The sequence below is a fragment of the Drosophila willistoni genome (assembly GCF_018902025.1).
Source record: "Drosophila willistoni isolate 14030-0811.24 chromosome XL unlocalized genomic scaffold, UCI_dwil_1.1 Seg142, whole genome shotgun sequence".
NCBI classification, from domain to species: Eukaryota; Metazoa; Arthropoda; class Insecta; order Diptera; family Drosophilidae; genus Drosophila; species Drosophila willistoni.
This window is the reverse complement of record NW_025814053.1, coordinates 7,089,574-7,115,074: the sequence shown is the minus strand read 5'-3', so window position 1 is coordinate 7,115,074 and position 25,501 is coordinate 7,089,574. Positions and strand designations below refer to the sequence as shown.

Sequence of the window (25,501 nt, the reverse complement as noted above, 5' to 3'; positions counted from 1 at the left end):
AAAACCAAATTGTAACAAATCGAATAATCGCAATCGAATCAATCAATTGTGAGTTATGGCCGTTGCAGTGGCGGCAAAACATTGACTTGGTTTTTTGGCTCACTACACTTGATTGGGGCAGATTAGTTAAATACTGTTTGAGCTTAGATTTGGATAAGATCGATTTGAGTTGAGATAAGTTATTTGGTTAGCGTTTCGGGGTAGAAGGATGTGCCTCTTAGCCGGCACAGATGTAAGGCATGGCATGGCATGGCAAGGCAAGGCGAGGCGAGGCGAGGCAAGGCCCAAGCACCAGCTGACCTTGACCTCTACAGCTTTGTCTCTTACCATATGGGGTCTCCTTCTTTTCCATTTTGATTGTATTCTCCGGAGTTGGCAGTGCCTCTGTTGGTATTGGTGTTGTAAGCAGTACGACAGAACTGCAATCGGCACCGCCCCAGCCCATGTCGCAGAAACAACGATTCGTATTCGTGCAGACCTGCAAGAGTAATATGCAATATGTGTTGTTGTGATATAATTGTGTGCGTGTGCGTATGCCATATATGTATATGTATAGATGTACATATGTATGTAGGTGCCGGTAGGTGCCATTAGCAGCTACATCTACATATTCATGAGTGCGCGCTGGGTGACACTTTTTTGTTTTTGTTTTTTTCTTTTTAACTTACGCCGCGTTCTGAGCACTCTTGACCCTGTTTGTTTGTTGGGCACTTGGTTTGATCCACATGCGGGAAAAGACTGACGCATGTTTGGTTGAGGCAAATCAAATTATCACCACATGGCGTACCATCCTTAACCAGGCCATGTTCTGGATAGCTATTTGAGCCCACTTGGCCGCTGGTTGCCCTGAAAAAATGCATTTTGTAAGGTCAGCAAACTTTACTCTACCACTCACTCAATGAAAAATCAATGATACGCACTTGCATTCGTATTCCTGGCCCTTAATCGATATGATGGTGCGTGAATAAAGCTGATCTATACCATCATTAACTGGCTGTCGTTCCCCCTCTTTGCATTGAAGTGTACCACATTGGACGTTCCTAAAGTGATTGGAAAATTTTGTAGCTACAGATTTAGCATGAAATCTGAGTGGTCTTACTCTGGCTCGCATTTGATGTAATGCTCATTGGCATCTCGCCCACAATGACCATTGATCGATCCCTTTGAATTGAACTGCTCGTAGCACTGCCGATCGGCCGCCGATCCTCCATAACCCCATATAGCCTCACATTGCAGCGATAGCGTTGGACAATAACCTTGGAAGCAATAGCCTATGGAAGAAATTGTACTAAAAATTAGTCATCATTGATAGCTGAAACGAGTTACAAACCAGAGATTCCGGCCTTGCTGAGACCACAGGGCGAGCCATTCTTTTTGTATACATCGGAGGGACATTGCCCAATCTCACCATCACAATACTCAGGCAGGTCGCATTCGTTGTGTGAGTCTCGGCATATATAATCCTTGGGACGAAGCTAAAAATATAAATGTTTGAAACGACAAGGACCATTGACATTTGCATTCAAGATCTTACTCGGCATTGGTCACAACATGCACCGCTGGCGCATTGGGCTTCCGATTTCAGTTTGCAAGTGATGCCATCGCAGCAAGGATCCAATGCGCATTCCTCAAAAGTGCCGCAATCGCATTCCTCATCCTCTTCGATTACCTTGTTGCCACAATTTCTACGTAGCTCAATCTACAGAAAAGGAATCAATTAGTCCTGCAATTGAACTTTAAGCAAATTAACTCACTTCATTCGGTTTGTTGAGCAAACACAGGCCATGACCTGTGCGAAGGGCGTCAATGTAATCCTTTTTACTGCATTCTGAAAACTTGTATGGCTGCACATTCTCTTGGCCAACAATTGACTGTGCCATAATGCAACCATGCCAGTCTCGGCAAAAGCATTCCTCGCCTGCAGGACATGCAGAGATGGGCATTAGGCATTTTGATGATAAGATATGTATTGTGTAGTACTTACGTCCATCATCGTGGCCCATGCCGATATTGTGACCAATCATATGGGCCATGGTGCCCGCCAAAAGATGCGGCTCATAGACATTAACATCCACACTGATGCCAACAGCACGCGGAGTACAGACAGTCTCAGGCACAGCCATGCCGGCTTCACCGCCAGCGAACGTTTCGCCCCTGTTTGAAATGTTTGTAGTAAGTATTTGTTACAATTCGACAAAAACGGAAATCACTTACGTTAGTAGTTGTGTGGTATCACGTTCAATTTGAAATAGATTCCTTGAGGTGTAGTCATTGAAGTTAGATATAGCCTTGCCTATGTCCTTGCTGCCATCGATAACGGCCTGATTTTTGCCCCATGTCTCAATGTACACAACAGAGACGCGTGTGTTTAATGTGCGAAAGTACTAAATGAACGGATGAACGGACGGGAATGAGGAGAATTTAATTGCATGGCTATATATAGACACTACTTACCAGATCTGCAATATTGGCCACTTGTATGGCATCATGGATTACCTCCGCTCGCGTACTACCATTGCGCTTATCAAACATGGCCTTGTCCACTATAATGGCCGTTTCAATGTATTTTGTGGCCTCGCGAACATCTCGCTTATAGCGGCCAGCGCCGTTTTGATGAATCTCATCAACGACACCAGCAGGCACGCCCACCGATGGCATCAGATGCTTAGTGCGACGGGACAAACGCCACGAGTCCAGGTTGCCCGAGTTGGCACATCCTTTGTTCGCTTTGGTGCGTGCCTCGAAAATAACATGCGGATGTTTCTGCATAATGAATGTTTATATACATGTACATATATAAATATTTGCTTTCGTAAAGAGAGTAAAAAGTAATTATATACTTATATATATATATACTAACCGATAGATCACCACCGTAAAACGGATGAATGACAAATGTTTCGTTGCCAATGTGTATGACTCCGCTGACGCCGTTGCAGGTATGAAAAGCTGCACTAGCTCCTGGATAATCCTTTACGGTTCCATGATAGTAACAGTGCTCAATATCCTAATAAAAATATGCAAAAAAAAAGATAAAACAACAACCAAAAATGATAAATATATTCATATTATCAACAAAATTTTCATTGTGCCCTTAAAAGTATGCTATGAATATTTCATTTGAAGTTAAGAAAACCCGACTACATTTTTCATGTATTGAACAATATTTACGTATTTGCCAAACAGAAATGTAAAAAACTTTTCATTTGAAATCAAATAAATTGAATCCTACAAAGTTAACTGAATTACATGTCATATGAGTGATATTTTGTTATAATTAAGTTTGAATAAAACTGAGCATATTGTTGAATAATTTAATTTTTATTTAAGGTTTTTTTTTTTATTTTGTTTTTGATTTTTTTGTATTGTTATAATAATCCGTTTTTTTTCCACAAATATTTGTATGAGGGAAATGCATAACGAACTTTATTTAATTCATTTTACATTTGTGGGTCATAATTGTTGACTTTGATATATACTTTTGCTAACATTTATGGAAATAATAAATAAAATATTACTTACATGTCTGTTGCCATCCACCAGATATCCTCCAACATGATAATGTTTCTGTTGAATATTGGGTGAAAGAAGTTGGCTGTGAAAGAAAGCAAAAAAATGAGATAAAAAACAATAAGAAGGTCAATAATATGTTTACAATGAAATCCATTAAGCGTCTAAAATTGTGTATACAAATTAAAGAAACTGTAGGCCAAAAAAAAAATTAGCTGCATTACTTTTTACCAATTATTATAGACTTTTTGTTTTCTAAATTTTGTCATTAATTTGAGAAATCTAAAACTATAAGTGGAGTATAAAGTATGATATTAGTAAAATTTAATAAAGAAACTATTAAAATCAATATTTAAATGAAATCGTTTGCTTGCAATTTCTGTAGTTCTCTGTTTTAAATTTTCATTTGTATGAATACTTACGAGTTTAACTCTAGATCCAAACGAAATTTGTGATTGAAAGCTTTAATCAGCAGCGACGTGCGATGAAAGTGCTTCTAAAAGTAAAAATAAGAAAAGTAAATATATTAGATTATCATTTAAACTATACATTCACATTCAATAAAAATATAATTACAAATATCTAACCAAGTTTCAACCTCATTACTTATAAATAATTTTAAATAGAAATCTCAACTAACTAAGCGTTAGTTTTATAAGCCACATGTCAGATCACATCTTCGATTTATTTCTTTATATAATAAGCATTTCTAGAATTTTGTAGTAAGATATATAAGACTCTATAATGGCATTACTATTTGCGAGCATCATTAAGAGTTTCTATAAATGAATAAATATTTAATGTCACTAATTAAGATGAGCATAGTTTTGAAAGTTATGTGAAATGTTTTATCATTTGTAAAACCTAAAAAGAATGTAAAACATTTATAGGACAAAGAGAAAACATAAGCATGGTAAAAAATTTGAATTAAAGTTGAAACAAAAAATTCACACAACAGAAAAGGTGAATGAATATGAATTTGAATTACAAATTTTTAACTGTATTAAAATCAATCGACTACAGTGTAACCTTGTTACAATGAAATTTGTTCTAATAAAAAAAAAAACGAAATCTAATGAGTTTTATGTCAAATTATCTGAAAAAAACTAATAAGTACTAATATGAACTCTTAGAAAATCATAAGACATGACAAAGAATTTTGTAAGCTCTTTCAGGTTCACTTTATTAATATTATGACAATTCGTTGTAAATTAATAACTCATAAAATAATACAAATTTGTGGTCAAAATAAAACTCAGCTCTTCAATATTATCATGACTTAATCTTTAAGCTAATGCAAAATGTACTTTTGTTTTAGATTTCATGATAGAAGTTATTAACTTTGCATGCCATTTGGCGTTGTCCTAGTCTTACAAAATGAGTAATTTGGGCAAAAGTAGGTTTTTTTTTAGTCATTGATGGTCTAAACAGCACAACATCGTTTTGCTTCAGTCTGATTGTTTCTCAAGGACCCTCGTTTTTTTTTTTCTTTTTCGCTCCTTATGGGACCGAATGTCCTCCTAATCCCCTCGCTCTAATGAGTCAGCTTTTGGGTGCTTGCAAAGAAATTTAATCAAGGTAATTGACTTTGTTGTCCCCTGGCCCCTTCTTAGGGCTCGTTAGCCAAAAACTGAACTGAGCTGTCCGTCTGGGCCGATAACAACTTTTAATGTGATTAACCACTATGCATTTCAAATTGCGCCAAAATCATTTTTCAAATTCAATCAATTACGCAATCGATTGACATGGAAATTAAATAAAATTGTGTAAATTTTATAATGTATGTATCTACATTTTGGTTTTAAGTTGCAAATGAGCCTATTGAGTGTTTTTAGCCTGTGGCATAAGGTAAGAGAAATACTAATTGATTTAAGGAAGTAAGAAATGTCATTATTAAGGCCTTTAGCTTCCATTTTGTTGACCCAGTTTTGATATGGAATGTAACACCTTTTTCGTTTCGTTTTTCTATAAAAATCAAGTGCTGAAAGGAGCACTTTTTGGATTTCTTACTTCATCATTATTTAAAGATCTAAGATTTATTTAAGTGAACAATTTCAATCAAGTAGTTGCTGAATTTATGTAAATTTTGTTTATATGTACATACCTTTGTCCTGCCCCTGCTAAAGCCGCTATCATCATGTGGACGAGGACGTTGTCCAGGCTGTAAAAAATGCAGAAATGAAAAACATCAGATAGTTATTAAGGATTGGGACATAAACATAGCGATAAGTATATACTTTTGAAGGATTTTTGTCATCAAACAAATTTAATTAGAAATTTAATTTTAAATTTCAAGAAATCTTAGTCAATCTGGATTTCTTATCAGGTTAGTCTATCTATGACGGTGATAAAAAGGTGTTCACTTGTTGAATCCAATTGAAAAAAGGTAAATTTGTCATTTCGATCGGACTATAGTTTAATTAAGTTTAATTCGAATAAAGACAAATATAAAAATTTCAATTAAATTGAAGAATTTGCGTTCTTTAACCAAAGCGGTTTAAATTTTGGTTGTCAACATTTGTCATTCAGTGAATGAAACTTTCTATCGATGAAATGTGATCATAGATAAAAAACAAAACAAACACAAACATAATGAATGAATGAGTGTGAAATCAAGGATGAACATACCATATTATGAATATCTACATTTTTTGTGTTTCGCTTATGTAAACGTTTGCGTACCTTTGGAGGACTGACTTCGCGCGTCGAGATGCCCATCTTTTCGTGATGACGCAGCTGTACTGGGTATATGATCTGATAGTAATGACCACCGATTCGACGCACCAGCTCTTGATTTTGTCTGTACTCTTTGAGTAACCGTTCCACTTCACCTGCAGGAAGAAAAACAAAACACAAATGCAATTGATTTTTATAAGAAATTTTTCTTATAATATTTTAGGCTTCATTTGTTTGATTGTTGTACCAAGATATGAAAGTAAGACTTAATATTTCCTAAAAAAAACTTCCTAAACTTAAAAACTTGTCTAAGTCAAAGATGACCAACATAAAACTAAAGCAATAGACTAACTAATTATATCCCGCCACTATTTCAATTATGCTAATTTTAATATTTTGATCATTTTCAAAGTAATTGATTAGTTGATGAAAACTGATGGCTGATAAGATAAGAAATTTTAACAACAACCAACCAAATCTGAGTGCATGTATCTTTAGAAGTAATGAATGCATGGATAATAGACTTTAGTTTGTAACTATGTTTAGCACAAAATATCTGAAAAATGCTATTTAACAATCTCTTTATATAAATTCAAAATCAATCATTTTTAATGTAGCCTAATTCGGATTCCTCAATAACTAGCTCTTAATATAGCAAAAGGAATAAGTTTTAGGTCTCACAATCACTGGCATTTCATTTCATTTCAAATTATAATAGATACTATTATAAGAGAGCTCTGTTTTTATCTTTAAACTTTTTTATTCTTTCATTTCCATTAGAATTTGATTGAGCAGTCCAAGCACTTATTAATAACCTGTTGGGCGAAACTTCTAAATTTAAAAGCCTCTATGCCAAAGTATTTGCTGTAGAGATGGCTTAATGGACTTGATTGTTGATGCTGAATAAGAATAAAATAGAACTAATTTGTAAATTTAGTTTCTTTTAATAAACCAAAAACCATGGCACTTCATAAAAACTCAGATTTCTATTTTTTCCTTTACTTATATTGTAAATATTTGAATGAAATCGAAAATACTTTAATTTGACTAATATATAGGTACATATATTTTTCTGAGTATTAATAATAGATCGCAAAATGATTTGTCATTGTTTGTCAAATGTAGTTAATTAAAAATTCGTAATGTCAAAAAAAGTCTAGAATTAAAAACTTTAACTTTGATTAAATAGCCAATACAAACAAGCAATATCTATCAATTTGGGCAACACGCTTAGTTTATGTTTACAATTTAACAAGTATTTTAATAAACAACTGATCTAAATTTTTTTTTATACCCTTGCAGAGGGTATTATGAAATTGGTCAGATGTTTGTAACGCACAGAAGGAGACGTTTCCGACCCCATAAAGTATATATATTCTTGATCAGCATGAGAAGCTGAGTTGATATAGCCATGTCCGTCTGTCCGTCTGTCCGTCCGTCTGTGCGTATGCGTTTTACTCAGCCGTCTTAAGAGCTATCGGTCTGAAATTTTGTTTCGGGGTTTTTTATTACCCGGGAAAAAGTATGAAATTCATAAGGATCGGACCACTATATCATATAGCTCTAGAAGAACTAGAAGAAACATTTTCATAAAAATCGGAGTATGCTATGAAATTTACATATGTGATAATATTGGATATAAAACCCCAGAAAATTTGAATGTGATCGGATAAATATAACACACACAGACGCAACGCTACATGAACTGTATGTGTATGCGTGCGTTGCTTTGCTTTGGGAATAAGGGAAGAAAAAGAACAAATTGTAAAATAGAGAGTAAAATTGTTTTGTTTGTATATTGATGAATTGAGTTGCAGAAAACAAATTTTGAACATGTAAAATTATTATTACCAAGGACTGCAAGGGTATATAAACTTCGGCATAGCCGATGTTAGCTTCTTTGATATTTTTTTGTTGTTTTTTTTTGTCATGCCATATGAAAGGCAGCGCCGAAAAGCATGCAACAGATTCTTTTGGTTTGACACGCAGAGTCTAAGGCGTTTCTATTCGACGTGTATGTATACCTATACATACATACAAACATATGTATATGCTTAATTATCATGAGAAACTGAATTAAAATAGCTATATATGTCTGTTCTTCCATTTAGGAGCTATTGGGATCAGAGTTAGGCAAGTAAAGTTTGTGTATTGGCCGAACAGAATCATAGAATAGATTGAACCAATAAGAAACTCTTAGTGAGAATACAAATGTTTAACATTAGGCAGTCTACTAAATTTCATTAAAACAACTGTGAGTTAGTTCCCCACCTTTATGCTGGTGCAAGATTTATGGACTTTGCTTTTTAAGATAGATGATGGGAACGAAAAACGGTTACACTTAGCGAAATAATTATCCTTGTCAACTGGCGGTTTTTTGCTCATCAATAATAATTTATTCCCATATATGTATGTATGTATATACAGCCTACACCTGATGTCTCAGTATCATTAAATTGATAAGCCACCCTCAATATTTCCAAGTTGTCTCCCCAACTCCGTTCAAGAAGATTAATTATTGTGAATAAATTTTGTAAGGACTAGTCCTAACATTCGGAGAGCCGAAAATATAAATGAAGACTGGTAATGGAATGTTTTGCCGGGACTGGTCAATATTGTTCTCGCTAGCTAGTTTCATGCCAAATGTAAAAGCATCTTATTATTATTTACAAATTGAAAATTAATCGAGTAATTCAAAGTGAATTGCGTAAAAGGACCTTTGGTCGATTGAATCAAGTCAGTGCACTTATGATTATTAAAAAGGAAATGCAATTTCTATTAATTTCCTGTCTTGCTTTTGCGGTTGAAAACTTACCGACGGGACTCTCTTCATTCCAAAATGAATCATCAAGTGTGTAATCAGCTTCTGTAAAAAGAGGAAATCAATATTAAAGTCTATATATATAGAAATGAAATGTCAACCAAAGGAAATATGAAATCAAAATGTCAAGTTTCCTTTATAAATTAATAAAGGAAACTTGAAATTTTGATTTAATATTTCTATTTGATTTTCTTTAATGTTAGTTATGCCACACAAGTTTAATTTTAAGACAAGTTAAATACATTAAAAGACGTTTAACATTGTGGTCTATATATAAGGAATCATTCAAATATATCGATCAATGTCAGCTGTTTTATCAGCAGTTCGCTTTGACCGCTTCTTGTTTTCTAACACATACACTAAAAGTGAATGTAGAATATAAATATTAAAGGTCAGGCTATGTAAGATGTAAAACCTTAATGACTTTTCTCTTAATTAAAGTATTCGTCATGTGTAGACCATAACTAATTTGGCTCAGGGTTGGACCACATCTAATGTATGCTAAACTAAATCAGAATTTACGTTGAAATGTCTGCTAATAAGGCCGCTTTGGCTGTACCTTTAACTTAATGGTGTACTTTATAATTACGTATACGCAATGTGACCTTATTTGGGTGATAAGATAAGCGCCAAAAGTATTCCATCACCTTCTAAACTAATAGTTTTAGTCATATGTACCAAGTTTAAGGCTAATAATACACCAATTAAATCGGCAATTGAGGCCAATATACACCCATTTGATTCTCCTAGTTTAATTTCAAGTAAATAGTCTAAAAAAAATTAAAGGACCTTCCAAAGTTTTGCTTTACTTTTTTGCATACCGTCAAAAAGAAAAGGAAATATTTCAAGCTAAAGTTAAATTTCTGCTAAATGAATTATGCAAAATTCATAAATTTGTACTTAAATGACAACTATATTATATACTCATTAGATTTTTAACAAATATATTGGAGTTTGATTTTGTTGACTACCTAGTTTGGTTATTACTAAAAAAGCAAACCACCTTTTTGGATTAAAACTGAAAGGAAAGTGATTAAAATAACTAATACTTTCTACATTTTCAGCATCGCTTGGAAAATAATCAAAGTCATTAAGCTAAAAAATCCTCATCATTTAACGTTTTTAATGATGTAGAATAGGTATTTTTATTTAACAGACCAATCCTGTTAAGCGATCTCAATGTTAGATATAGAAAAAATAATCTCAGTTGCTCTTGATTTGTACGGTACAAAAATTCTAATCGTATCTAAAACCCTATTTAATTGAACATAATTATTGGAACTTATTGCCTTACTGAGTGTATAATCTAAAAAACAACTAGATTAACTAAGTTAACCTTTTTACACTTGTAAGAATATAAAACATGTAGATTTAGATTAAAAAAATATCCCTCATGATCAATATTAAACAGTTTTACTTGGAGAAATTCTGGAACTACAATTGAATACAATTTGATTTGTATCTGTTATTTAGTTTGTCAAAAATTGTAAAGCAAAGTTTAGATTTAAAATGGACGAATTAAATGAAAATATTAAATCGAAAAATTGATATAATTGAATTCCTAAAAGCTTTAGTTTAGTTTTAGCTTTCAAACGGACGGAGAGACGGACATGTATAGCTATGTATATATCAACTCTGCTATTGATGTATATGCTTATTGCGACCCCGACATGGATATCCTTTTGGTAGCTCTTTAGTCAATGTTGCTATGTGCAGAGATAATGTTTCAGAATCCAAACGCTTTGCCGAGTTTCGTAGGCGACGGTAAAGCGTAGGAATTCTAAAACGCTACCAATGTCAGATTGTGCCCTATTGGAGCCTTAAAAGCCTATTGGTTTAATCTAATAGGATAACTGTGAGATTAAGTCGATGGGCATTCGTCAATATAACTACTAAAAATTGTTTCCGAGTTAAATCTCAAGTTAAATTTTTACTTACCGCCAGCGGAGTGGACCAAGGTGCTCAGCTGGGCTACCATCAGGATGAAATAGGCGATTGTTATGCACATGACGGCGGTTGAAATGATGTGGGCTTTTAGTACGATGACGATTTGTCTTTTTCTCTCCTAGCCAGCCCAGTTGAATCCAGTCCAGTCCAGTCGGGTGAATCTTTATCTTACACTCGCCGGTTGTCCACTCATGCAGTCGAAGCTGAATATTCTCTCAGATTACCATATGCTCTTTCTGTTTTTATTGTGAAGTTTTGTTTGTTGTGTTTGTTTCTGTAATTGTGTCTGCTTCTCGGCCATTTGTGTTGTGATGCCCCCGTGTCCTTAACTCTTCTTTACTTCTCTGTCCTCAGGCAATGTTGGATGGCAGTGGCAGGCGGACGTGGCTGACCAGTGAGACGAGACTGCTGTAGGCGGAAAGGTTAAACTTGCTGTGTGGCTTCATTTCACGTTACACAAAGCATTCTATCCTCTTCTCTCTGGCTTTCTCTGTATTGCTCTTACACTGGCTTATGCATTCACTGATTGATTGACTCACTGACTGGCTGACCAGTGTCTGTCGTATGGTTCACTTGTTTCACTCAATAAAACAAAACAAAAAGCATGTGTACAAAACAAAAAAAAAAGCGCACAAAAAGCAGCAGCAAATCACAAAGGCAAACACGGGATTACTCTGTATGCCGTAATATTGTAGTAAACTTTTGTTAACACTTTTTCACTATTAGCAAATATTGCATAGACGATTGCAATCGCGGTTAGTTCAATTCGGTAACAATACTTTTTGGTTTGTCCGATTCAATATGCACAATGCTCCTTTTGTTTGAATTTGATAAATGCGTTGATCGAATGACGTTAAGCTGCAAATAGAGAGAAGAAACATTTGTTTATTAGTCATTTGCATGAATAAGTTGGCTTTAACTATTACATGTATGTGTGTGTAAAGTATTGAAAATTTATTGTTTGTATCTCAATACTGATGAGAATATAAAAAAGGTCCGGTTTATTGAATAGTTAATACAAACTCTCTCTTTTAATTTGCTTGGTCTTTAAAAAGAATATGATCTCCATATTCACACACACACACACACAGGAGCAAACTATTTATCTATATTTTTTTTTACTTATAGTGAACGCAGATAAAAATCCAGAGGGCCGGGGCTAACTTTGACCGCGTTGTAGTTATACCACATTGGCACAGTCGTTTGTTAGTGTAATAAATTCATAAATATTTAATTTCACGACGATAGCTCAGAAAATAAGGAAGTTATTGAGGAAAGTCACTGTTCGTGACTTTGACGTTTGTATGGGAGCTATACGATATAGTGATCCGATCCTGCTGAATCCGAGAGATACAAACTGTGCAGTATATACAAGCCTACATGCAAAATTTCAGCTCTTACGGTCTAGGAGGAGATCGCGTTGATCCAGACGGACGGACGGACAATGCTTTTTAAACTCGTCTCGTCTCGTGCTAATCAAGAATATATATACTTTATACGGTCGGAGATGCTTCCTTCTATGCGTTGCACACTTTTGACCAAAATTATTATACCCGTTTTGCAAGGGTATAATAAACATATCTATAACATCCACAACTACCTCCCTCGCACGTACACTACTCAGAAGCAATATCTTACTAATTCCTAAATGTTAAATATTCTATATGTGTTCTTCTATAGGTTCTATATGTTCTATATGTTCTATGTGTTCTATATGTTCTATATGTTCTATATGTTTTATATGTTCTATATGTTCTATATGTTCTATGTGTTCTATATGTTCTATGTGTTCTATGTGTTCTAAGTGTTCTCTATGTTCTATATGCTGTATACGTTTAATATGTTCTTTATGTTCTATGTATATGTTCTATATGCTCTATATGTTCAATTAGTTTTATATGCACCATTTTTAATATATGTTATATATTCTATATATACGTATATATACGTTTCATTTTTTATATATATGTTTGATTCTGAACATATCAAACATTTCATATGTAGAGCTCAAAAACTAGGAGATTACATTGAACAGAATTTTGTCCTTCTAGATAGACGGATACTGACCAATTTTAACCTATGCAAGGGATTTGTATCCATAATGATATCAGTCAAGCATTTGTTTTCAATTAACTACAATATACTTTAGAATCGAACTGAATCAAATATTATATCGATCAAAATGTAGCACAATAGTTTCAAAGGAAGTTCCATGAAATACAACTAATTCAATGAAATGGCCATTATCCCATAGCCTGATCTTGTATCTACAGAAGGATGTGTATCTGTTAGCTTTAGATAGATACAATTGAATTGCATAATACCTAATTGTACTCACACAATTCAACACTGTGACAGAAAGTATTTTTTTTTAAATTGTTTTTCACTCTTTAAATAATACGCATGCTTTCGAGAATTAAAATCGGTTCTTTTTTTTTTGTTGTTTTGAAATTTTCAAATACAGCACACACACAACTGAGTCACTGCCGCCGCCTGATTGAACTGGTGAACCAGGTAAAAGCTAAAAACCACTTGGTGATCGGTTGGACCCAAAATCTCTTTCAAAAGCTATTCCCGCTGCCCTTTTGCAGCGTCACTGATGCTCGCCAATTTGCACTAATTAGCCAAGGACCGTGATTAGAGCGGACACAGCGAAATTGTAAGCAAGAAAATGTAATTACAAAAGACGAAACCGCTTAAATAATTAATATTAATTTGTGGTGCAACTGCGGTCACCCATAACAAGCGATTGCCCTCTGGCAGAGGGTTGATTATGACAATGAGAAATCATTGCCAAGTATGAGCAAAGTAGTTAGCTCAAACTTAGTTGGACGGTTTAGTTGGAATATTAAGTCTCTGAATGTACAGAGTTCAATGAATAAAGTGAGCTTGATTTTCTTCTAGACTACGATCCAAGTTCGACTGGATCAATCTAACCATGTTGACAAATATAATGAGCAATACTTCCCATGTCTACAAATAAGACAAATGTCTGGTCAATTTGCACCTCGGAAGCGGCACGGTTTGATTGCCGTGTGCTCGAGCAAGGCTAAACCGCATTGTCAATGACAGCGGCCGACGGTGCGACAACCGCACAGTAACAAACGATAACTGAATGTGGCGAACACCAAAGCGTCCTCCATGCATGCATGCATGCATACATACATATATGAACGTATCCATATATTCATCCACTATCCAGCTTTTCGAACCCCCAGCCCAAACATACGGTTGGACAATCAGAATGCTCACAATGCTCGGAAACCTCATCCATTGCTCCATTGCCCCATCGTCCCATTATCATCATCATCATCATCACCATCATCATCATTATCCAGCGAATGCGGTGCTTCGGCTCATTGTTTCCCTGGGTGGCAGAAATGATGGCGAGCAGACCAGCAGACAGACTGACTGACAGGCAGACAGATAGACAGTTTGTCGTTTGGTTGCATTGTGCAATAAACCGCAGCAATTCGTGATAAAGAGGTCGCGGGCCTTGGTTGTTTTTCAATGTTTGGCGCTTATCGCAATCGCCTCAGAAAGAACAAAAAAAAAAAAAATATATATATCATCATATAGTATGCTGCTATCCCGCTAGCAACTGTGTTCCACATTATTGCTAAAGTAAGCTGTGCTTTTCTTTTTTCTCTCTCTTTCTCTCTCTCTCTTTTATAATATTATTTTGGGTCACTTGGAATGCATTGACTGGACGCTTTGCTGCGGTTTGCTGGACAATGAAGTTGGGGGCTATCCATCCCCCACCACCTCCCAGCTAGCCATTTGGTTACCATTGAAAGAATCAACCAATTATTGGGGTTAGCTATATGTAATTTTAAACCATATCGATCTATTAGATTCATGAGTTAGATAACTATTTTGGCACGTTTCTAGATACAAACAAACAGACAGACATACATAGCTTGGAATATTCGATTTGATTCTGATTACCATTCTCATTATACGCATTACAACACAAGAAAGAGAGACAGAGAGTTTTCTGAATGAATGCCAAAAGGATGTGAAGGAGATGCGGGGGGAATACGTAAGTCGACAGCAAAATGAATTGGGCAAAACAAATGCATATATGTATGCATACACTATGCCTTTCAATAAAGAAAATATCGATTTCTATATGTACATAACTCCGGCAAGAGCATCAAAAGCATTTTGCTTGGCAAATATCCATTTGACGTAGTTTTTGTGTTTCGGCCTCCTCGGTATTCTCGGAACTAAAAAGGCTGATGTTGGATCTGGACCTGCCACCCAGAACCGCCCAACTATACATTCAACGAGTTTTTGGCCCATCTTCATGTCCCCCCATTCATGTTGTCCTGTTTCTGTGTCCTGCTGATGCGGCGGCTTCAGTCAGTCAAAGTGCAAAGAAGACAAATGGAGAGACCATAGTTGGTTGCTGTTGGTGTTGTTGTTGTTGTTATTGCTGCTGTTACACTGCGGATTCAAATAGCGTTTGTTTTTACACTTTTTGCTGTTGCTGTTGTTGTTGTTGCTTTTGGGTCATTGTTGCTAGAATGCAGAGTTCAAAGCCCTGAGAAATATCATTAACATTTTTGTACCCATTGTCGCCAATGATGTTATCTAAGTTTCATTTCGTGTCCGTGTCCGTGTCCGAGTTCGAGCATGAGTTCGAGTCCGAGTCCGAGTCCCGGTCCGCATTGGTTCCCGGGTCCAGTTTGTGTGTGTGTGTGTGTGTGTGTGTCACTTCTATCGATTTTTGCAGAAAGAGAGCAAATGCGTAAAGTTATTGTATTCCACTCTGTACTGCGGTCTTATTTACATACACACACACACACACACACACACACACTCACACACACACAAATTTCTGTATCCAACTAAAACCCAGAGGCTTAAACCCAAAGGCAAGGCCCATTCCCATAGCCGAATTGCCGGACTGGACCGAATCATCTTGCCCTACATCTTGTGTCCCTCCCCCAGCCCCAGCCCATAGACCCCGCCGCAGACTTGAATGCTGTAGCAGTTTCAACTGGATGTTTGCATACAAAAACACTTTGCTTGTCATAGAAAAACACAAATAGTTGCGAGAAATTTCATAAATTACCACTCAAGAAATATATGTATTTGTACATTGGCATTGCTTGGTAGCTACTTAAGCCAAATGAGCTTTACATATTCATAATCACGTTTACATGCGAAATGAAGGCCAAGACTTTTGGCCTGTCCTATATGTATGTGGATTTGTAGTGTTCATTTCAATTAAATTCAATTATTCCGCAAAGCAATTTACCTTATTGGATTATTCTATCTCAATGGGATAGCTAATTGTAGATTTAATTTTAAAACTTTTGTACAAAAAAAAAAAAGAAATTGTTAAACTGAGAAAATTAACTAAAAGATGCTTACAATAAGAATATTCTTAGTATCAACTTTTCTATTAAGCCAAATACAATTATTTATTTTAGATATTTAAACCATTTTGTCTCGCAGACTTTTCAAAACATTTCAATATATGTATCTTATATATGTTTTTATATAGTACACTATTTGGAATTTCTAATCAATGACAATTTAGGTACTATACGATTTTCTATACATTTCAATACATATACATACATAAGTAGTAATGCGGTACTTGTTTTCGATCTCAGCCAAATACATGTAGATAAGGTAGGTAAATATATAAATTGACTTTCAAAGCAATAAATCTGAAATTTAAAATACAGGGCTAACTGTTGACTAATCAGTTGAAATAAGAAAAAGAAAATAGGAACATACATAATAATAAGTAGATGGTCGAATATCTAAGGTTCTGACATAATTTGTTTACCCTTTCAATAAGCGAATACAAAAAAAACAAACATAAGAACACAATTGTGAGGAACATCGCTATAAATCTAAATCTCATTTGCATTTGTTTCTATACATAAATATATTTAAAAATGTATTTAACTAATAAATATTAATTTAAATAAAGTTGCTTATTATTTCGGCAAACAAAATCTATTGTAACATATAGTAACACATATTCCTTATATCGTTGGGTTTATTTCTTTAGATCATCTTGTTCAATCATATAAAAAATGAATCTTACCCAAGTCTGAATGTATCTGGGTGAAACAAGGGCTGGGTAAGGGCTATATAGCGAAACGATGGAAACTTATTACTATCTTTTCATGTTCGTCCTCTTTTTCTATTTTACTTGTCTATATCGGATCCATTCTTTTCAGTCATTCTCTTAAAGATTGAATCAGTAATATTCTAAAACTATTTACAACCTCCATTAATATCTTTGCATATTTAAAGGCTTACTTGAAAAACATGAGGAATCACTCTACATATAAGTGATTTAAAGAAAAGTTAGATCAAGTTACAGATTTCTTATAACATTTAGTTATCTTGTAGAATAATGTTTTAGATATATTATATAATAATAAATTGCAATTGCCCTTGCATATTTGGGCCAAGTATTATTCAACTTCTGAATCATTAACTTTTTCCCTTACTCGATTTTGTTAAATTAGCACTTGCTGGACCAGTTATTTACTTTTTAGTTGGTATGTTATATTACAAGTTTAGGTATAAATTAAGATTTAAGGATAATCGTGGCATAATTCAACAAAATAAAATATTTAAAACGAAATTATTCACACAAACATTTGTATGGCATAAATCTAGGAAATTTGTATTGACTACAAAAAAAAAAGGTCATAATCGGATCGGAGAAATCCAAGAAACCATATGTCTTAAATCAATTCCTGTTCCGCGCTAAGAAGGATAAAGATTTTAGATTTTAGATACTGCCCTAGGACATGTTTTGTAGTTTTTAATGAACAAACTAATTCTCAAACTTAATAATAATGTTCCCTTCTAGGGAACCCCGACGTAGGTGGAGTTTCCCCTAAACTAAAAGGTAGTTCCGTCGGGGATAATGGAAACGATTGTGGATAACGAATAGTTTTTTTTTCCTCTTCTAGGGAAGTAAAATTTAAAAAATTCAATTACAATTGGGTAAGAAACACTTTTTGAACAATGTTTTCCATTGATTTCATTGTTGATATACAGTTATATACACTATTTTCCAAAAATTCTTTATATGTATTTTCGACTCCTCCTTAGTTTCACATTTCAAGATTCGCTTTTGTATGTACGTTCGTATAAAAATGTTCCCAAATCACATAATGTGTATAGATCCACGTGCTTGGATTTGAGTTTCGTTATATGTGAATGTGAAAACGTGCATTATGTTAAAACGAATCCTATATACATACATATATTTACTCTTTCCCCCTCCCGGGCATACTTTTTCGAATGAAACTTGTATTAATATTACGTATACGTCACGTTTAGCAAATTGAATTTGTTTGATCTGGTGAAATACAATCGGCAGAAAATCTCGTTGTTAATGTTAACTAACTTGGCCGCGACATATTTGATTAAGCCGAATATCAAACACTATTTTCTTTTTTTGTTCATTTTTTCGACTACCACGAGTAGAGGAGACAAGAAGCGACTTGAGTATACATATTTGAGAATGGTAAATGTTATCATAGGACAAATGAAATTTTGTGTATAAAAAAAAAAGAAAACATTTGTTTGATATTGTCTCGCTAAATGTGCCTTTAAGTAAGCCAAACCCCGAAAAAGTGGCAAACAGAAGATGTTGTTGAGGCAGAAACAAAACAAGACATGAACCCAAGAATGGTAATGCTGCCCATCCTTGACGAAAAATCCGAAATTCCCTCACCCCGCCCCACCCCCGCCATACTCCATCAACGAGGAGTTAGTATTCGTAATGCGTGCCTTGCATGCCATCGTCTCTCTGTGGCATCCGAAATGTGATGCGGAGGCGGAGGCAGAGGCAATGGCAGAGTCTGCCACTTGGTGGGAAGTGAGAGAAGTGCGTACAATACAGCAACGGCAGCTTACTTATGAAACCAGAGAGCAACTCGGATACGTTGCTCTCACTCTCTTTGAATTTCTCTGACCAGCGCAGCTTCCGAATACACTTTGCCCCTGGTCCCCCAGCCCCTAATCCTGTCTGGTTGTGGGCCAAGCCACTTGTGGGAAAATTTTTTTGTATATTTGCAAGATATTTGAAACGACAACGACGATATAGAAACTATAACTTAATAATTAAGACTATGTTATAGCAAAAAAGGGAACTACTTATAATACAATTGGCGGAAGGGCGACGTGGGGCGGGGGTAGATTGGTTGCTGTTGATGGTGGTGGTGGTGGTGGTGGATTGGAGATTGGGCTTTGGGGTTTGAAAGATGCTGAGAATGCGAACCGAGTTGCCACAAGACACAACAGAATGCTCCACTGCCAGTGCCAGTGTGCCAATGTGACTGTGTGAATGTGTGTGAGAGTCTATGTGTGTGTGTGTAAAGGAATGCGAAGCTGCTCGTGCGGGGCAATACCATTTCCATTTTTGTTTCCATTTCAGTTTCTGTATCGGAATTGTGTGGTGGTCATGCGCAGCCGGCGCACGACTTGCCAACACTCTGCAAAATGCAAAAATAATCTGAATCTGTCGGTCGCTTTGATAGAACTATAGATTTTTACACAGACGATATACAATCAGACATATATATATATATATATATATATATATACTTGTTCATTTGTCAGTATGTACCATATACCATATAAATATATCATCTGTGTCTATCTAGATGAAGAATTAATTAGATATTATTTTGCTTTTTGTATTCAACATTAATATAATTCAACATGTTTATGCATCAGCCCACACATTCACGCACACGCACACACACACACACACACCCACACATATATATATATAGCGTATGTACAACTATATATAGGTACATACACACACACACACTCACACACATATATAGTCAAAAAAAAAGAAAAAGGAAAATGGGTAAAAAAACACATGCAATGCTTTTTGCCTTTTTGTTTGTTGACCCGAGGCTAAAGCATTCTTCTGTATGTATGAGTAAGCGAACATATGTACACATATATACCTGGCTATATATGTGTGCGAGTGTGTAGGTGTATGTGTGTGGGTGTATACATAAATGTGAGTTAGCCAGATACATGCATATATAAATATGTACATACATATTTAAGAGATACTATTTGTTAGATTGCTTCTTTGTCACTTTACCTTTTCGGCATATGCAGCAAATTTCTTTTTTGTTTATGTGCTTTTTTTTTCCTTTTGTTGTCATCCGTTTCGTTTAACTCTCTCTTATATATTAATTAATTATATTTTATATATATATATATATATATATAATTTTTGCTTTTCGCTTGAACACTTTCTGTTGTTTCTCATTTAGAAGACGAGACAAGTTGCGTATGGCCAAAAAAAAAAAACTCATGAAAGGAAACAGACAAAAAAAAATACGCAGAAACAGTAAAAAAAATTTTGCAAAAAATCCTCAAAAAATATGATTTTTTCTTATTCTCATTTATCAGTATTCATTAATTTTATTAGTTTTGCATTTTATTTCATTTCATTACGCGTTTCATAGCCGATTGCTTGCTTTGCTTTGCTTTGCTTTTGGCTTGGCTTGGTTAGTTGGTAAGGTTAGTTGGCTGGTTGATTGGTTTGTTGGTTGTTTGGTTGATTTATTTGTTGTTTGAGTTGATTAGTTGCTTGATTTGTTAATAATTTTGTTGTTGTTGTAAAATATGTATGCATTGAACTTAATACTCGTTTGCCGTTATCCGCGTGGCGTTTGCAATTTGAGTTTGATTTAATTTTTCATTTGCTTAAAATTTTTTCTATTTGCTGGCGATGACGATGGTCGGGAACGGTCCCCGAAAGTTACGGATTTTGTTAGCTACTCCGATTCCCGGCTCCGAATTCGATTTACTCTATATATAATATATGTGTATATAAATCTCTGACTGCTTGAACTCCTATAACACCATCACTAAATTTCGTTCATTGACTGTTGTTGTTGTTTCGGTCTGGTCCTGGCCCTGATTCCTATGCCCTGTAAGGCTCTTCTGTACTGTACTGTTCAGTAGTTGTTGTTGCTGTTGTTGCTGTTGCTGTTGTTGTAGTAGTAGTATTAGTTAGTTGCTGTTACTGTCGTCCCTGTGGCAATTTGTTTGGTTACCACTTTCCGCGATTGCAAACAACGTTCTAAAGCGCTCGCCTACGTCTGCTGGACTTGAGAACGTTGCACGGTACACGCCAGTCCGTTGGTTTTTTGACGCAGCCGCAGATACCAGATACAGGCGACACGGATGGTGGTACAGCAGCAGAAGCAGCAGCAGCAGCAGCAGCTGGCAATCGTTTCTCGGCTCGGTGAAGGAATCGTGTAAACATTTCATCTCGGTATCCTTTTAAGAAGGGAGCCTGGGAGTCAGCAGCATCCAATGCTTGCTCTCTAGCTTGTATCAGATTCAGCCACAGCCCCAGTATATATTATGCTCTTGTGCTGGCAAAATGCTCTCTCTCTCTATTTCTCTGTCTATCTCACTCACTCATTGCTATGCTTTGGCTTTTGATTCCACGTGTCGCGCCCAAAAAATACCAACGGGAGGCGATGATAAAGGCGTCAGCATCAAGAAATGTACAAAAACAAGAGAAAACAGAAGGAAAAAAACATACACACACACAACCACACACACACACACATAAGAAATGGGGAATTTTTATTCATGTTTATCCCACTGTACTGAGAGTATGTGTCACTGTGACTGCAACCTCGTGTCTTGGCACGATGATTACATTGCTTGCAATTTATTGCAGCAACGGGCAACAGTGGGAGCCAACAATATAGCATGGCAACAACAATACTATGCTTGAGGTCGCCTTCTCAGACATTCACACACACACACACACAGAGAGCCCCCGCCATTCCTTAAACACACACACACACACACACATGCACACCCTTACACAATGCCATAGACATTGGGAACACAGTTTTGGGCGCCTCAGAGCAGAGTTGAAATATATTCAGGCGTAGAAATTAAGTTGTTTTCGAGTTAATTTGAAAAGTTTACAAAAAACTTTTAATTGGTTAGGTGCTGGTGGCTTTAGCCTTCAGTAGGTTGCTGTTTTTTTTTTTCTCTCAGAGGCCATTGTCTGTGAATAAACGAATAATTCGTCCATCGACTTATTTGTGTGTGTGCGTTGGTGTGTGTGTGTGTGTGTGTATAGACATACAAATCAACTCAAAAGTGTGTGCTAATTTATGCACAAAATGCATACATATAAAACCTTTAATTTAAGCCATCTTTTGGGATTGAGATTGAGATTAAGGTCAAATCATTAAATCAATGTTATGCCATTATTTAAATTGAGTTTGAAAAAGTTTTTTAAACAAACAAAAGTTCTCAAGTATAAATTAGTATAATTTTTGAGTTGTTCATATACAGATGATCAGTTTAAACAATCAATAATAGACACGAGAACATTCTTAACTTACAAACATAGAAATAGTCCATTATCCATTATACCTGCCTTTAAAAAATTCTTTCAAGTAAAATGGAAAACATTTCAAGAAGGTTGAAATCTGATCAACTAAGACGAGTCTCCCAATCAAAAAAAAATGTTGTGTATATAAATGAACTCTTAGACTATAGGCTCCAAGTTCGAGGCGACAATTGTTCTTAAGACTGCTTATTATTTAAAAATTGTTTATATTTCATGCTCAGCGTTGGCGACTTGATGTTGCGCCGTTTGGTCTTAAGTGTTCTCCATTGAGTGCGGATGCATTTTTCTTTGGTTTTAAGCAATACTTGCCATATGAATCTTTATTTGATTGATTTGATCTGATTTTTGTTTATGATTCGTTTTGTATATTTCTTTGGTCAATCTGATTTGGTGAAGCCATTTCAGCTGACCACGATTTTTAATCTTAAACACAAGGTCTACAAACTAGATTTTTGTTTACTGAAAATTTGTTTTCATATTCATTCATTTACCACAATACAGTTCTGACCAAAATAGGTGAGTTGTCAAAAAACAGCAAAATATTCCAATAAATCTTAATTTCATAAAGCTCTATTCTATGCAAATTGTTGGACTTTTGGAAATAATTAATGGTTTTACTTTCAATTTGGAATAATGTGTTTCAAACTGTATTGCAATCGCAAGAACTAACTAACATTGGAATTTTCGCAAAATATATAATTCTTTTCAGAAATCGTAAAAAAATTAATTCTTTAAAATATCAAAACATTTTTTGTGAATTTTAAATACACAAAAATTCCGATTTTTCAATTGTTTTGGAATAGTCGGAAATACAACCTCAGGAAATTGAAAATATTCTGAAAATACCATCTTCTTTGCAATTGGTTTTTGATTAACTTTCATTCTTATTCTAAATTTCAAACTGAAAAGTGATTTTCCAATTTGCATTATGATTTCGAAATCTTATTTTCAGATTTGGTATAATCATATAATTAAAAACACAAATTGGTTAAAAATTAAGATTCATGGACATCTATAAACAAATCATCAAAAATCAGCCTTCTTGACCTATTTGAAAATTCCTGTCTATTTGTTTTGTATTTAGTATTATAAATAAAAAATACTCGAACCCTAGACACTAATATGCCTCTTATCAACTCTTTGTCGCATAGTTTTTTTCTTCAATTTAAGATAATCAAATTCTTACAGTTTAAGAATAACTTAGAATGAACTTACAAAATATGTATTAACTAACTGAAATCAAGGTAGAGTATAGAAACATTGGCAAGGTGAAAATGTAATATGTGTCATGCCATTTGTTACTCAATATTTATTTGCTTTTAGATTTGTTATTGCTGCAAAAACCCATATAAAATTCATAATTCAAATATTTTGAGCACAGCAAACAGATGGCAGATGCATTTGTCATTTGCCTGCAGCAAAGCGAAAGAAATTGCAAAACTGCGAATTAACCACAATTTGCAGGGAGTTGGATTAATGGTGAAAAGTATATCCATTCTTATAGGATACATTAGTTTGTAAATACACTAAGTATGTTGTCTCTCTTTGATCATCGTTTTCACCTAATTTAGTTGTAATTCTCAACTAGTTTTGGTGTTCTTTTGACCGAGTCTGCTAATGCTTCTCGTTTTGGTCTGCCTATGAAGGGATCTAAATGAAAAAAGGACGAAATATAGACAGTTAAGTGCAAAATATGTAATTAAGTAGAATATATGTATGTATATATAATTGCTGTTTGTCTCTCCTAGATAAATATTTGTTTTTTCCATTCCTACTTACGCCTACAAATTTCCAAATAAATTACTAGCTCAGCCCCAAATCTAAAGAATTGTTTTCACAAGAAAAACCATTAATTTGTTGACATTTAATGAATTGAATTCCCCCATTAAAAAAAAAAATAAAGAAAAGTTGTTAAGGAAAACAAAATTTCCATCCATTCCGGTCTGTTGTTAGGTGCGCCTACATTTTCTTTTGTAAGCTGCCACATGAAAACAAAAAAAAAAACAAAAAAACAAAACGCTTAGTCCTTCTAGAGTGTTTACGGTTTCAGTCGTAAGCAAATTTTGCAGTTTATTAGTTGCTCTCTTTTAACCAATTAGTACAGACACAGACCACAATCCAAGTTAGTTTTCAAAAGTCAAAATGCAAATCCTTACAAGCTTATAACTTTGCATGAGAATCAGTTTTCTACATCATTTAAATGAATCCACAATTGCAAGTTGAAGCATTCATTATTAAGCCGAAATGAGAGAAGATTAAAAAAAAAACGAAGAAAAAGCGTTTACGAACAGACACACAAAGACAAACATAGAAGAAAAAGAACACAAAGCCCATAAATCAATTGCATTAATTAGTAAATCTCAATACTTTATTGTCTCAATGTTTCGAGATGTTATCCTAAATCTTTGCCTTTATCATTTCCACTTTTCCCCAATGCACAGATTCTCATATTCTCTCTGTCCCCTCTTCTCTGTCGCTGTCTTTGTACCCGTAAAAATGAGCATACAAACCACATATACACACACATACACATGTATGTATAATATGTAGGTGTACATATGGGTATGTATGTGTGTATACATCAGCCAGCCAATACCTTGTACCCGTTTTAAGTGGTTAAAGTTGGCTTTGGCAGTTTGACAAAGTTTCGCAACAAGTAATTAAGACTCTGTGGCTATGTTGTGGCACGCGGACAAACCCATACCCGCACCCCGCACCCCGTACCCGGACCCTTACCCGGACCCGGTCCCAGTCTCGGTCTCGTTTCCGTTCCCTAGCTGTCCCCTAGCGTGGAAACTATGCTACACTTTTTGATGAATTTTTTTTTTTTATATTGTATTTTACTACTACATACAAACGTATGTACATACATATGTGGTAGTTGGTACACATGTTTGCTTGTGGGTGGATGGGTGTGTGTGTGTCGGTATGCGTGTCTATATACATGCATATTTTATTGCGAAACCTTTGAGGCATGCATAATTTACTATTGCTGCAAATGGGCAAGGGCCTTGTATGTACGTAAGGCGGGGGAGAGGACTAACCAGGGTAGCAATCAAATCAGAAATCAAAAATACCTTCACAAAGACACATACACCTACATACCTATTTATGTGAATACAGTCAACCAATAACATCTT

The 25,501-nt window shown here is 35.0% G+C and overlaps 1 protein-coding gene across 8 annotated transcripts in view; it reads right to left on the bottom strand.

The window, feature by feature from the left end:
- Positions 1 to 11,583, bottom strand: part of LOC6644876 (disintegrin and metalloproteinase domain-containing protein 12) — a 34,949-nt gene extending 23,366 nt beyond the window's left edge. For 2 of the 8 annotated variants that reach the window (XM_047011514.1, XM_047011513.1), the window contains exons 1-17: positions 10,946 to 11,583; positions 9,002 to 9,052; positions 6,193 to 6,341; positions 5,615 to 5,671; positions 3,933 to 4,006; positions 3,523 to 3,595; positions 2,861 to 3,007; positions 2,455 to 2,763; positions 2,215 to 2,384; positions 1,985 to 2,154; positions 1,755 to 1,918; positions 1,535 to 1,699; positions 1,331 to 1,475; positions 1,100 to 1,271; positions 921 to 1,040; positions 669 to 846; positions 328 to 478 (exon numbers count right to left, since the gene is read on the bottom strand). In XM_047011514.1, the coding sequence (XP_046867470.1) occupies positions 328 to 478; positions 669 to 846; positions 921 to 1,040; positions 1,100 to 1,271; positions 1,331 to 1,475; positions 1,535 to 1,699; positions 1,755 to 1,918; positions 1,985 to 2,154; positions 2,215 to 2,384; positions 2,455 to 2,763; positions 2,861 to 3,007; positions 3,523 to 3,595; positions 3,933 to 4,006; positions 5,615 to 5,671; positions 6,193 to 6,341; positions 9,002 to 9,052; positions 10,946 to 11,015 (2,365 nt within the window). In that variant the 5' untranslated portion in view covers positions 11,016 to 11,583. The remainder of the gene's footprint in view (positions 1 to 327; positions 479 to 668; positions 847 to 920; positions 1,041 to 1,099; positions 1,272 to 1,330; positions 1,476 to 1,534; positions 1,700 to 1,754; positions 1,919 to 1,984; positions 2,155 to 2,214; positions 2,385 to 2,454; positions 2,764 to 2,860; positions 3,008 to 3,522; positions 3,596 to 3,932; positions 4,007 to 5,614; positions 5,672 to 6,192; positions 6,342 to 9,001; positions 9,053 to 10,945) is intronic. The other 6 variants (XM_047011515.1, XM_023176920.2, XM_023176923.2 and 3 more) reach the window with 3 other exon arrangements.
- Between the last annotated feature and the right edge of the window lie 13,918 nt (positions 11,584 to 25,501).